At 54.0% G+C, this 14,206-nt stretch overlaps 1 protein-coding gene across 1 annotated transcript in view; it reads left to right on the top strand.

The window, feature by feature from the left end:
* The window catches only part of JAG1 (jagged canonical Notch ligand 1), a 35,279-nt gene extending 26,322 nt beyond the window's left edge, over nucleotides 1-8,957 (top strand). Inside the window, exons 15-26 of the mRNA XM_043883190.1 lie at nucleotides 269-382; nucleotides 849-962; nucleotides 1,042-1,155; nucleotides 1,281-1,397; nucleotides 1,864-1,891; nucleotides 2,326-2,411; nucleotides 4,053-4,166; nucleotides 4,809-4,918; nucleotides 5,000-5,233; nucleotides 5,445-5,576; nucleotides 5,960-6,110; nucleotides 6,783-8,957. Of these exons, the coding sequence (XP_043739125.1) occupies nucleotides 269-382; nucleotides 849-962; nucleotides 1,042-1,155; nucleotides 1,281-1,397; nucleotides 1,864-1,891; nucleotides 2,326-2,411; nucleotides 4,053-4,166; nucleotides 4,809-4,918; nucleotides 5,000-5,233; nucleotides 5,445-5,576; nucleotides 5,960-6,110; nucleotides 6,783-7,240 (1,772 nt within the window). The 3' untranslated portion in view covers nucleotides 7,241-8,957. The remainder of the gene's footprint in view (nucleotides 1-268; nucleotides 383-848; nucleotides 963-1,041; nucleotides 1,156-1,280; nucleotides 1,398-1,863; nucleotides 1,892-2,325; nucleotides 2,412-4,052; nucleotides 4,167-4,808; nucleotides 4,919-4,999; nucleotides 5,234-5,444; nucleotides 5,577-5,959; nucleotides 6,111-6,782) is intronic.
* The last annotated feature ends 5,249 nt before the right edge of the window (nucleotides 8,958-14,206 follow it).

Here is a 14,206-nt window from a genome sequence, read left to right as displayed (position 1 = left end):
TTTGTTTCAGAAGGTGCTGAAACCTTCATCGATAGGGTGGTCCGCCTTCCATAGCAGTTTCTTCCTGACTCTCACTGAATGGACAGGTTGCCCTTTGGAGGCGCCTGCTTCCCCAGCTGCCTGTCAGGTTCCGGGACAGTCCTGATGGAGTTCAGCGTGGCGGTGTTGGGTGGCTCTTCTCGGGAGGAGCTGGGAACTCCTAGGCGAGTGCTGGCGGTGGCCTCGCTTGTCCCGCGTTCACCCAGGTTCTGTGCCCCTCCTTCTGCAGACATTAACGACTGTGAGAGCAACCCCTGTAGAAACGGCGGCACCTGCATCGACGGCGTCAACTCCTACACGTGTATCTGCAGCGGCGGCTGGGAGGGGGCCCACTGCGAGACCAGTGCGTCAGGCTCCCTGGGGAGGCAGCGCTGGGCGTGGGGGGCAGAGGCAGCCCGGCAGGCCTTTCCTTTTAGTGAGAATGTCTGGAAGCCAGGCCCCAGCAGCTCCTGCCCTGGGACAGGAGAGCCTGTGTGCTGTTAGCAGTCGATGGTGCTCATGCCAGCCCGTGGGAGGGAGCTTCTGTGGAGATGCTTTGAGAATTAGCCCCTGGAATTAGGATGCTAGACATCCCAGCTTACAAAGAAAGGGGTCATCTTTTCCGCCCATTCTGAGCTCAACTTGCATGACTTGTCCTAGGCTCCTTTTTTCCTGGGGAAGGCTGAGCCTGCCAAAGTCCTGGGTTGGCTGTGCTGGTTTTTGAACTGGGAGTGGAAAATGGGGTGAAGGTGGAGAGGCACACCTCTCACACGTCCTGGGGCGTTGAAGGGCCTGGGAGTGTCTTCAGCGGGTGTCTGCTCTCCCTGCAGACATTAACGACTGCAGCCAGAACCCCTGCCACAACGGCGGCTCCTGTCGCGACCTGGTCAGTGACTTTTACTGCGACTGTAAGAACGGGTGGAAAGGCAAGACGTGCCACTCACGTAAGTGGGAGCTGGCGGGGACCCTGGCCTGTGTCAGGGGCGGGGGGCGGCCCGGGCCCACACCAATCTCCTCATACAGGGGACAGCCAGTGTGACGAGGCCACGTGCAATAACGGAGGCACCTGCTATGACGAGGGGGACGCTTTCAAGTGCATGTGCCCCGGAGGCTGGGAAGGCACAACCTGCAACATAGGTACGTTCCGCCCCCGTGGGCGTGGGCGCGCCGGGCAGCCGAGTGCCTGGGACCGCTCTCCGGGGCCCCTGTTCTGCTCCTTGCGAGGTCTCCAGGGCCTCAGGGAGCGTGGTCTTGTCTCGCAGCCCGGAACAGCAGCTGCCTGCCCAGCCCCTGCCACAACGGGGGCACCTGCGTGGTCAACGGCGAGTCCTTCACGTGTGTCTGCAAGGAAGGCTGGGAGGGGCCCATCTGCACGCAGAGTGAGTGACCCCCTGACCCCGAGCTCTGCAAGGGCCCGCCCTGACACCCGGGGCTGGCGATGGAAAGCAGAAGCGGAGCTGTGTGATGTGCATCGCCTGGGCCTGTTCTAAGGCCTTGATGGCAGGCAGCCCTGCCCCGGGCATGAGAAAGTCGCCCACGAGATAAGTGGACACAGATGGCGGCTTGCTTCCCGGCCCTGGTCTGACCAAGAGCCATTCTCACAGCCCCCTGCCCAGCCCGCCTGGGGCCTCTTCCTCTGTACCAGTGTCCCACGGTGACTGAAGCAAAGTGTGATGTGGGCCTGGTTCCAATTGAGCAGGGGTCTGAAGCTCCTTCTGCTGGCGTTAATGACAGCCTTATCGTTTGGGTAGCCTGGAAATCACAGGTGTTTTCAGTTAGGGCTAAGAACACTTCGCTGTTAAGTTTTTTAAATTTTTTCCTTTTTTTTTTTTTTTTACTTTGCAGACACCAATGACTGCAGTCCTCATCCCTGGTAAGCATGGTGACCTGTTAGGCAGGCACTTGTTGGCTGTGACAGGTGTGGGCCTCTCCTGGGCCTCTTGTGTAAAATCCAGCTTCTGATTCTGGAGGGCTGGGGGTTGCTGCAGATTCCTTTTTTCTGACAAGCCCCCAGGCCATGCCCTTCATGCTAGTCCGTGGGCCACACCTTAGTCAGATGGTGTCCGCATTTAGAGCAGTGATGCTTAGACTTGGCTGGACACAGCAATCACCAGGGAGGGTTCAGTGCTTGGGACGCGACTGGCGCTCCTGCAGCCAGGAACTGTGAATTGGACGCTCTGGTGGGACCCAGGCGTTGGTGCGGGTGGGCAGGGCTGAGAGCTGCCCATCATAACCGGCGCGGGGCCACCTTTGGTGGGGGCAGGGGCAGACTGGGAGGTGGTAACCAAGGGGCCCTTGCTCTCGTAGTTACAACAGCGGCACGTGCGTGGACGGTGAGAACTGGTACCGCTGTGAATGCGCCCCCGGCTTCGCTGGGCCCGACTGCAGAATAAGTAAGGATCACCTCTGACTGGTTTCTCCCCACCCCACCCCTTTAGTCCAAGAGTTTTTATCTTTCAAACAGTGATGGCCATGGTTCTAAGCAGCCTTGACAAATAATCTCCTGCTTCCACCTGGGAGTAAGATGCCCCTGGCTGGACTGTCCCTCCCACGGGCCACCTGGCCCTTCCCTGGGGGCACAGCCTGCCTCGTTCTTGGGGAGAGAGCCTCGGCCACAGCGTCTGATGGTTAATCGACTCTGAGGCTCCTCCCTGTGATAACATGAAGTGATGGGCAGGGATGCACAGCCACAGCCATGCTGGTGGGGGACAGACCTCAGCCACAGGAAGGGCTTGATCAGGCCCCACTGAAATGATTCAAACAAAATGAGGTCAGGAAATGCAGTTTTTTAGGAAGTTTACAGTTTATTCTGAGCCTTTTCCCTACTTTTTTACATGCCCTTCGTTTTGCCCAAAAAAAAAAAAAAAAGGTGATACATCAGTTGTGCTTCTTTGTGTGTGTTCTTCTCCCTCAATAATGATTTGAAGTTTTACTGGTTCTCCTTGAGGTCCCTAAGTCTGGATCTCCAAGAACTCTACTGGGTGGGGGAAAGAAAAGTGAAAGTGAAGTCAGAGTCGTGACCAACTCTTTGTGACCCCATGGACTGTAGCCCACCAGGCCCCTCCCTCCATGGGATTCTCCAGGCAGGAATACTGGAGTGGGTTGCCGTTGCCTTCTCCAGGACGTCTTCCCAACTCAGGATCTTCCTGGGTCTTCCCAACCCAGGAATCGAACCCAGGTCTCCCACACTGCAGGCAGACTCTTTACCGTCTGAGCCCCCAGGGCCTCCACTGGGTGGGGGAACGTTGTATCTATTTCATGTTTCTGAATCAGGGATTGGCAGGTTATGCAGGTTGTGCCCTGGGGGCCAATCTGGCCCACTACCTGTTTTTATAAATAAAGTTTTATTGACCCACAGCCACACTCTTGTTTACCGGCTGTCAAGGGTTGCTTTCATGCTGCGAGAGTTGAGCGGTTGTGACAGAGGCCCGCAAGCCTAAGATACTTGCTGCTAAGTCACTGCAGTCGTGTCCGACTCTGTGCGACCCCACAGACAGCAGCCCCCAGGCTCCCCCGTCCCTGGGATCCTCCAGGCAAGAACACTGGAGTGGGCTGCCATTTCCTTCTCCAGTGTGTGCAAGTGAAATGTGAAAGTGAAGTCGCTCAGTCGTGCCCGACTCTTAGCGACCCCATGGACTACAGCCTACCAGGCTCCTCCATCCATGGGATTTTCCAGGCAAGAGTACTGGAGTGGGGTGCCATTGCCTTCTCCGAAGATACTTGCTAGCCTGAAATCTTTGCTGGCCTTTGTCCTGTAAATTACACTGTCAGAGAAAAGGAGCATTTAATTAAAAATTGCCGTTTCCCCGAATGAGAAATTCTCAGCTGTTAGAAGTCAGGCTAGTGGTGACCCTTGGTGGCAGTGACTGCAGACTTGGGGGGAGTACTGATGATCATTTCTTCATTTGGGTGCTGGTCCCATGATGAAAATGCACTCAGCCTATACTTAGGCCCACAGATCCTGTCTGTGTGTTTTATCAGAAGAGCATTGGTGCCTCCCATTGGAGCCTAAACTGGAACTCCATCTCTCCTAGATATCAACGAATGCCAGTCTTCACCTTGTGCCTTTGGGGCGACCTGCGTGGATGAGATCAACGGTTACCGCTGTATCTGCCCCCCAGGGCACAGTGGTGCCAAATGCCAGGAAGGTATGGGGGCCAGGTCCAGCTGCTGTGGGCCCCCTGGGCTGAGCGGGCATTGCAGCCACCTCTCTGACTAGTCATGTGTGGACACTGTCAGGGAGAGAACATAGAGGGGACATCCACTGGAGACCCCCAGGAACGGGAAACCTGAGGGTCCTTTGAAAATAGTCGCTGTTAGTTTCAGCCAGCTTTTGTCACCATGATGCTCTGTAACAGCCCTCCCCAACCTCTGTGCCTACAGCAAGCAGCTGTGATGCTCATGAGCACCCAGGGCAAGCAGAGTGATGCATGCCCCATGCTGGGCGCCCAGTTCTGTTCTGTATGCCACCCCCCGCCCCTCTTTTTGGACCGGCACTGTACCCAGGGCGTGTCCTTTTCCTGGCAGATGGCAGGCTCTTAAGGGGCCGTGCTCACTCCCAGGGAAGACTCTGCTCACTCCCGTCCCTGGACGCTGCACTGACCAAAGTGGTCAGGTTGCCAGGTGCCGGGCCGCTCAGGGGGAGGAACATTTGCCTGTTGGGGAGCAGCTGCGTTGTCACGGGGCGAAGGGCGACGGGCGTCAGCACCTCCCGCCGGGCAGGGAGTGAGGAATCAGGGGGCCCATCCCCAGAAAGGGCAGCTCCTGCCACTCACGGGTCTCCGCCTCAGTTTCAGGGAGGTCGTGCGTCACCGTGGGGAGCGTGATGCCCGATGGGGCCAAGTGGGACGCCGACTGCAACGCTTGCCAGTGCCTGCACGGGAGGGTCGCCTGCTCCAAGGTAGGCGCGGCCTGGCCGCCCGCGTCCCGGGGCCGCCCGGACCGCCGGGCGCCCCCTGAGCCGCGCCGTCTGCCTCCGCAGGTGTGGTGCGGGCCCCGCCCCTGCTCGCTGCACAGAGGGCACGGCGAGTGCCCCAGCGGGCAGAGCTGCGTGCCCATCCTGGACAGCCAATGCTTCGTGCGCCCCTGCACCGGGGTGGGTGAGTGCCGGTCCCCAAGCCTCCAGCCCATGAAGACCAAGTGCACGTCCGACCCCTACTACCAGGACAACTGCGCCAACATCACCATCACCTTCAACAAGGAGATGATGTCGCCGGTATGCAACACTTCTGGCTGGCTCTGGAGAGGTGGGGTGTGTCCTCTGCTTGCCCTAAAGCAGAGGCATCACGAGCTCGGATCTCTTCCTTAGCCTGGATTCTTGTCCTTCACCCAAGCTCGGCTTGCAGGCAGCCTCCCTTTCAAGTAAACAGCAGTCGTTTTTTATTCCGCTCCCTTACTCATGTGTGGATTTCAAAATATCATTCTAGGGTCTCACCACGGAGCATATTTGCAGCGAACTGCGGAATTTGAATATTTTGAAGAATGTTTCTGCCGAATATTCGATTTACATAGCTTGCGAGCCGTCTCCTTCTGCAAACAATGAAATACACGTGGCCATTGTGAGTATGAGACCCATTCACACCTAATCGTTTCATTGGAAGTAGCCCACAAAGGTCACTCAGCTGGCATCCAGATGAGCAGATGCATGGAAGGAGAGCTTGACGTACATGTGTTAGGTGCCCAGTCATGTCTGACTCTTTGCAACCCCATGGACCATAGGGCACCAGGCTCCTCTGTCCATAGGATTTCCTAGGCAGGAATGGTGGAGTGGTTGCCATTTCCTTCTCCAGATCTTCCCAACCCAGAAATCCTCCTGCATTGTAGACAAATTCTTTTCCATCTGAGCCAGCAGGGAAAGGCATACATGTATGGGCAAATAATTTTGAGTAAAAGTGACTGGTGAGTGTCCCTGACCCCTGGGGTCTGCTGCTGCTTTTTCCAGTCTGCTGAAGACATCCGGGATGATGGGAACCCTATCAAGGAGATCACCGACAAAATCATAGATCTTGTCAGTAAACGTGATGGGAACAGCTCGCTGATCGCTGCCGTTGCGGAAGTGAGAGTTCAGAGGCGTCCTCTGAAGAACAGAACAGGTAGGTGGTGGGGTAGGAGTCCCTTTCTGTGAGGACCGTCCTGTCCAGCTGATCAGTAAGACCAGCACAACCCGCATCCAGGGAAACCCCCAGGCGGGAAGTTACCTGCCGGTTCCCTGTTCAAGGACTCCCATTTTTAATTAGCGAGGAGACAGAGGCCGGCTGCCGGGCCAGGATCCCACGGCTGTGGGCAGAGGCGGCTTGACTCGTCCCCTGCCTGCGGGCTGTCTCTGGCTGCCTGGCAGTGTTGCCGTACCCCGAGTACACGTCTTCGTGGAGCCTGCCTTGTGCTCCGGTGTTGGGGAACAGCGCATCCTAAGCGCGGCTTTGATTGAATGGCTCAGTGGCCCTGCAGGGCAGCCGGGGGCCCCTGGGGTCCCTGGAGCATCACTGTGCTGTAGCTGGCACGGGACCCCCCGGGGGCTGCAGCCAGGCGTCCCAGGGCCCTCTTTCTGAGGATTCTGAGAACCAGCTTGTCTCGTGAGCTGCCTCAGCAGCCAGACACCCCACCCCTGGCCCAGACAGCCCGCCCCACATGGAGGTGGGCACCCGTCTGGGCTGCCGTCTGGCCTGGTCTCTCCGGGGAGGCCGGCGGGGAGAGGCGGTGCGGGTGGGGAGGGGCCGGGGCCGCAGGGTGGCTCACCGGGCCCCCGCCGCCGCCCCGCCGCGCAGATTTCCTGGTGCCGCTGCTGAGCTCCGTGCTGACCGTGGCCTGGGTCTGCTGCCTGCTGACCGCCTTCTACTGGTGCGTGCGCAAGCGCCGGAAGCCGGGCAGCGACGCGCGCGCCGCCGCCGAGGACAACACCACCAACAACGTGCGCGAGCAGCTGAACCAGATTAAGAACCCCATCGAGAAGCACGGGGCGAACACGGTCCCCATCAAGGACTACGAGAGCAAGAACTCCAAAATGTCCAAAATAAGGACACACAACTCGGAGGTGGAGGAGGACGACATGGACAAGCACCAGCAGAAGGCGCGCTTCGCCAAGCAGGCCACGTACACGCTGGTCGACCGAGAGGAGAAGCCCCCCCACGGCACGCCGGCCAAACACCCCAACTGGACAAACAAACGGGACAACAGAGACCTGGAGAGCGCGCAGAGCCTCAACCGCATGGAGTACATCGTATAGCAGACGGCGGGCGCCGTCCGGGGGCTCCCGGGGATCCGCTCCCGCAGCCGCCCCGTCTGCCGCGCTCCGGCCCCACGCTGTCCCGGGCGTAGAGTCCCGTGTTAATTTAAGTTCTGACAAGCTGGCTTTCACTGGCAGTGGTAGTTTCTGTGGTTGGCTGGGTGGCACCGCACCGCAGCTATGCAAATGCCGGGCCCCCCGCCCCCCCGCCTGCCCGCACCTCCGGATCAGGCTCCCAGGAGATCGCCCAGCTTCCATTTCTGCCAGATGTCCCGATGGTGATGCAGTCTTAGGACCATAGTTTTTATTTATATTTATTGACTCTTGAGTTGTTTTTGTATATTGGTTTTATGATGACGTCCAAGTAGTTCTGTATTTGAAAAGTGCCTTTGCAGCTCAGAACCACAGCAACTATCACAAATGAGTTTATTATTTATTTTTTTTATTGTATTTTGTTGTTGTTGGGGGAGGGGGGACTTCGATGTCAGCAGTTGCTGGTAAAATGAAGAATTTAAAGAGGAAAAATGTGTCAAAAGTAGAATTTTGTATAGTTATGTAAATAATTCTTTTTTTATTAATCACTGTGTATATTTGATTTATTAACTTAATAATCAAGAGCCTTAAGACATCATTCCTTTTTATTTATATGTACGTGTTTAGAATTGAAGGTTTTTGATAGCGTTGTAAGCGTATGGCTTTATTTTTTTGAACTTATTTTCTTATTACGTGTTGCCTATAAGCCAAAATTAAGGTGTTTGAAAATAGTTTAAGACAATAGGATGGCCTTTCGTGCCTGGAATACTGGTGGAATTTTTTTTTTTTTTTTTCGTACGACGTCAGATATTTAAAACCCCGACTGAGGCAGTTTGAGAATTAGTCTAGAACAGGTTTTTTTTTTTTTTTTTTTAGACTTGAAGAGAGACAGGCAGATGATCTGCTGCCTAGCAGTTTAAGGGAACAAGGTGAGCTGTGACTAAACATAGCCGAAACATGAGTGGTTGAAGATCAATAAAAATATCAAATTAATTGTGTGAAGTTGGAAGCACACCAATCTTATTTTGTAAATTCTGATTTCTTTTCACCATTCATTATGTAAGACTCATTTGATTTTTTTATCTACTGCATTTAGGGAGTATTCTAATAAGCTAGTTGAATACTTGAACCGTAAAATGTCCAGTAAGATCACTGTTTAGATTTGCCACAGAGTCCACTGCCTGCCTTAAGTGAGGAAATCAAAATGCTATGATGAAGTTTAAGTTCGAAAAGGCTTATTCAAAACTGATTTTGTTAGTTCACCATTGAGACCGTGAAGACCCTTTGTATTGTCCTCTTAGTGTTATACGGACATAAACTTGCATCTTTGTGTTGTTCCTGGCAATACATTTTGAAAAGTCATATTTATTAAATTTTTTGTACGAAAACATGGACCAGTGTGGCCTCTTCTGAGCTTACATAGTTCTGCCCAGCTGTGCCTCTGCCGCCGGCCTGGGTCTTTCTGGTGATGAGGATGCGAGAAGCAGGCTGTACTCCTCGAGGGCCCAGAGCGGGAACGGCAAGCCTTTTCAGCCATCACCTTCATCTTAAGTTCTTGAAACCCCTCCCAGAGAGGCTGCTGTGAAGCTGGAGCTGTGAGAGCCCCATCTTGGGGGCCTTGATGCCCTTGTTATTCGATAGCGAGTGTGAATACTGCTTGAATAAACACCACTGGATTAATGGCCTGTAGTGTGGACGTGAATTGTTTTGAGCAATTTGGGGGTGATGCCCACCTCAGAGGGTTTTAAATAGCTTGGAATCGGTGCTGGGGAATTAGGAGGGAGGCAGGATGCTTCCTCTTCCTTCTCTGGCTACTTGGATGAATAGGACTGTCCTGGCATCACTGCGGACCACGGCCTCAAGGCTTTGTGCATGCTCGTGCTTCCAGGCTGGCCTATGGGAGGAGGTGATGCCAGGCTCCGGGGGTGAGGGCCCATCTCACTGTTCATCACCTTGCTCCCGGGGGTGAGCCCACGCTGGCCTCCCTCTCGCTCAGTGCTGGGCTGCTTCCGCATCCCCTGGATGCCAGTGCTGGGCTGCTTCCGCCGGTGACAGGCAGGAGGGCCGTGGCTGTCACTTGCAGCTGCTGGGCCGAGGGCAACAGGCATGCCCACGTGGTGTCGGGAGTGTGTGTGTGTGTGGGGGGGCTCTGCTGCTGGCACCTCTGCGTGGAGGGTGAGCCGCCAGTGATGGGCTCGTGGACAGCTTCCAGAAGCTTCGGGGAGCTGCCAAGAGTGCCCTCCTCTACGCAGGAAGCCCCAGCTTGCCCTCTTCCCAGCCGCGGCTCTCTGGCTGGGCACCCCATCCAGCCTTTGTGGTGCACGTCCAACTGCAGCACCAGGCTGAGCGGAGGAAAAGCCATGTGGGTGTTGATCTTGCTTCATTCTTGGGACCCTTCTCTTTCTACCAGGTTAGGAGCTGTGTCCCAGCGGGTGTCGTGGTTAATGGATGGCAGGTTGAGGCGTCCCTGTTGCTTGTGCATGAGTGGGGGTGGGGACGGAGTTCTGGCTCATCAGGGAGGCGGCCCCAAGGAAGAGCACCTAGACGAGCCTGGTCCCTGCCGGCTCCCCGTCCCGGGGCGGCTCTTTGCGGGGTGGGGTGGTCCCTGTGACAGCTCCCCATCCCGGGGCAGCTCTTTGCAGGGTGGGGTCAGAGGGAGGAGCAGACCGACCAGTAGGACCAAGTCTGAATTCCAACACTACCTTGCTCTGGTGGTTTGTAAACTTGAATTCTGTAGGACCCCCAAATTCCCTGGATAGTTGCCAGATGCTTGTGTGCCAAGAAAAAAGTTTGATGAGCCTCTTGCAGTTCTTTGTTCTAAGAGACGAGTGATCTCGAGATTGTTATTTCAAGGAGCCGTCTGTGCAGGACATGCTGGGTGGTGGAAAGGAGGAGACAGGCTCATCTGGACACAGTTCAAAGCCAGGACCTTGGTTGTTAAAGGCGGTTGTCACCTTTCTTCAGATGGCAGGCCTCCTGCACTGGGGTCCTGGTTGTCCTGGGGGCAGGAAAGTGCAAGAGAAGAGCCCCAGAACCGCTCCCCCACTTCCCTGGAAAGTTCTGTGCCCTCTATAATCAGGCCCTGGGAGATGAAGAATTTTCCATTCAGAAATGTGATGAACTAGAATTCCAGCATTAGTACATATATACCATGAAACTCCAGGAAAACAGCAGCTCAAAGCTGGTTGCTTTAGGATGGGAAACTGTCCTAGGACTCCAGACATATATATACAATGTAGAGTTAGAACAGAAAATGGGAGTATAGCTTGACTAAAAGTCCAGTGAGACTGGATGATGAGCAGAGAAGCAGAACTTGCAAAGGTGTTTCTCTTAAATGCAGAATCCCAGTCCTGGCCCCTGACTTGCTAAGCGGGGCCTGGGAACCTATAGTTTTCAGCAAGCTATCCCCTCCTCCCCCCCAGCTTAGGTATGGCAGACTTTGAAAACAGCGTCACCAAAGTATTCAAGCTCTTCCGTTAATTACAAGGTTTTTCCTCCTCGTTAAACTGAATTAAGCAGTCTGGAAGCCAGTTTGTTGCTCAATTGCCACCTGACATCATTTTTAAGTAAATCAATTGCACTACCCCTTGAGCAAGTTGTGGTGTAAGCGCTTCATTTTATTGGCTGATCTGAGGGGTCAGTGAGTCAAAGTTAACTTATTTGGTAATCTTTCTTAGGTAGCAAAGAGCCCAAGGAACCAGCCTGTGGGTTTGCCTCATTTCCAAATGGCATACACCTGTCGACCCCAAAGTGAGCGAGGGTGTGGCAAACAACCAGTTGCTTTTAAAGAAAAAATACAAAACTCCCACTGGCCTGCAGAGGTTTGCAACTCGGGCTGAGCTAGGTTCCAGCACTTCCGCTTCCATGGCGGCTTGCTTTCTTGCCTCTGCTGGGAATGAAAAGCAGGAGTCAGAGGTTCCGGGGCTGGGAAGACATACAAGCGCTGGGTTATGGGAAGCCTCCTCCTGCTAATGTGTATTTATACTTTGTAAGCTCTGATTCATCTGAGCGTTGAAACAGAAATCTGCTTCCTGAGGTTCTGTTTTTAAATAGATAGTTTGCAAAAACAACAATTATTTTTCTTAACATTTTTTTTCCATCCCACAAGCAGCTAAACATTCCCGACTCAGGCTATGTCAGGCTCTAACTATGCCAACAGACAGCTTGGTTATCAGAAGTAGAAGCGTGACCCAGGGCAGTTTTGTGGGGTTCTGGCCCCACAAGTCTTAAAGACAGAGTTCAGAAACCATCAGGGCGATCATGTTGCGTCACTTTAAGTCCTTGAGATATTCCTGGGTCTATTAAGAATAAAGAACTTCCCCCTGTGAACAACTAACTGCCTTCCAATGGTGGTTGAGGGCAAGTGGGGGTGATGGTTGCAGGGCTCGGGTGCCGCCGCCTGGGACAGAAGGGCCTGCAACAGCGTGGCACCCTCTGAGATGGTGTCACGAGGGTGTGGCTCCCCGGCTTTGGACATAAATTCTACCTGTGTTACTTGCTCTTGCATGCCAGGCACAGGCTTCTGGCTTAGACTGTGTTTCTTTCAAGTCCTGGGCAGCTTTTACAAGTCTTAAATTATGTATCATTATGCATGGGTCCAGTATTAACCTGTGATACGCAAGTTGGGGAAATTAACTTGGCGAGTAAAGGCTCTAAAGTCCAATAAGAACCTTGAATCGAGGCCTGCCCACTGCCCTACACCCCACCTCCCCCCGCACGCCTCCCGGGCCACTCTCCACATCAGGGCACCCAGGAGCTGAATTACCCAGAGAGGGAAAGCAGATGCCGGCACCAGCTTTTTTTTTTTTTTTTTAAGGGAGCTCTCCTGGCAGGGACAGCGGGCTCCGCCTCCATCCCAGGGGAACACGAGCTGGCAGCTGGCTTCCTAATGACCACTCGGCACCCAGAGGGGTTGGGCCCTGCTCTGTTTTCCACCTGAAAGGGGAAAAGCTGCTTTACTTCAGCCTTTCTCAGAAAAGTGCAGCTGAAAAGCCTTCATGGGAGACTCACTGGATATTAACGCAGTCGGAGACCTTCCCAAGCAAAGGATCTGCCCTCTCTTGCTTCCCCAGGTGGGAAAACTGGGACCTAGAGAGCATCGGGGACCCTTTCCAGGTCACACTGAGTTAGCAAGAATTAGGACTGGAATCTGGGGCTCCTGCCAGCTGGGTTGCTGTGTTTTCAGCGTCTTCTGGGGATTTGTCAGGTTTATCTCCAGAACCTGCCCTTGATGTGATTGTCAAAGATGCAAACTTGGGAAGTGAGCAAGGGACCAAAATGAAGGCACAGGATGCCACCAGAAAGTCAGTGTGACCATCCGAGCTTTGCCTCCTCCAGACTCTGCCTAGAAATTGACAGCTTTACGACCCCACGAACAATACACATTCCCCAAACCAAAAGCAGACCGGCTCCGCTCCTTTAGGGGCGAGTCCCTTGTTCTTTGCCAGCTTCGGATTTCCTTTTGAGTTTCTGCTTCACGGAATTAGAAAATGAATCGCAGGAAAAGAGGCTGAGAAAGGAAAGCAAGCGACAGCCGCCTACATCCTGCCCCTCCCTCTGCGTTGCACGCACAGGCGCACCTCACCGGGTTTTCAAGAGGGTCCGAATCGGCGGCAGCCGGGAGGGAAGGCCGGGCGGGGTCAGGTGACCGCAACTGCGGCAGGCCCGCTCTCACAACCCCTCCACCATGCTTGCCTCCAGGGCAGGCTACAGAGCAAACAGCACCCGAGCAGTTAAAAGGACTCAAGTTCCCAGGCGGCTGAACGTGATGCCATCCATGGCCAGGGCCAGCACAGACACACCCGGGGATTCCCGGAACCGCCCGTGGGCCACTGGCTTCTCCCACGTCTCCCCACCCGCCGAGGAGGGGCCGGAGCGGATCCCACGTCTTTAACCTGTTCCTCACGCTGGGGAGGCCAGAATTACGCGCTTTACGCTAAAGTTTCCTATGCGCCAAGGCACCCTCGCGGACCCGTTTAGGAAAACCCCGTCCTGGAGACAGAAATGTACACCCCGCCAAGTTCAGGATGATGACAGTCAGATATCCTCGGGGGCTCTCTGGCTCGGCAGGACTGTTTCTGGAAGTGTTTTTGAAAGAATCCAAGGCACCAATCAGAAAGGAAGAGCACCAGTGTGAAACAGCAACAGGTTTGCACAAAACTAAGGACGAAGTGGCCAAGACGTAAAAGAAAAGGAGTGTGGGGGTGGGGCGCTGAGCGAGACCTCCCACCCTCGCTGCGCCCAGGGCTGGTATCTTTACGTGAGTTCTTGGTCCAACATCGGTAAAAAGGCCTGAACTGAAGGTAAACTGATGCAGCTACTATGGAAAACTGTCTGAAGGTTCCTTAAACAACTGAAAATAGAGCTAACCATATGATCCAGCAATCCTACTCTTGGGGATATACCTGGAAAAGATGAAAGCTTGAACTGAAAAAGATACATGCACCTCAGTGTTCATAGAAGGGCTTCCCTGGTGGCTCAGATGGTAAATAAAGAATCCGCCTGCAATGTGGGAGACCTGGGTTTGATCTCTGGGTGGGAAAGATCCCCTGAAGAAGGGCATGGCAACCCAGTCCAGTATTCTTGCCTGGAGAATTCCATGCACAGAGGAGCCTGGCAGGCCACAGCCCATGGGGTTGCAGAGTCTGACACGACTGAGCGACTAACACTTTGACATTCAGTGTTCATCGCAGCACTGTTCAGAACAGCCAAGACATCTGTCCATCAACAGATGGATGGATAAAGCAGATGTGGTATAGAATATTATTCAGCCACAAAAAGAATGAAATATTGCCATTTGCAGTAACATGGATGGGTCTAGAGATTATCATATCAAAGTGAAGCCAGACAAATATCATATGAGATCACTTATATGTCGAATCTAAAAAACAGTAATACAAATCAACTTACTTGCAAAACAGAAACAGACTCACA

The sequence above is a fragment of the Cervus elaphus genome, chromosome 23 (genome assembly GCF_910594005.1).
Source record: "Cervus elaphus chromosome 23, mCerEla1.1, whole genome shotgun sequence".
Taxonomy (NCBI): Eukaryota; Metazoa; Chordata; class Mammalia; order Artiodactyla; family Cervidae; genus Cervus; species Cervus elaphus.
This window is presented reverse-complemented; position numbering and strand designations above follow the sequence as displayed.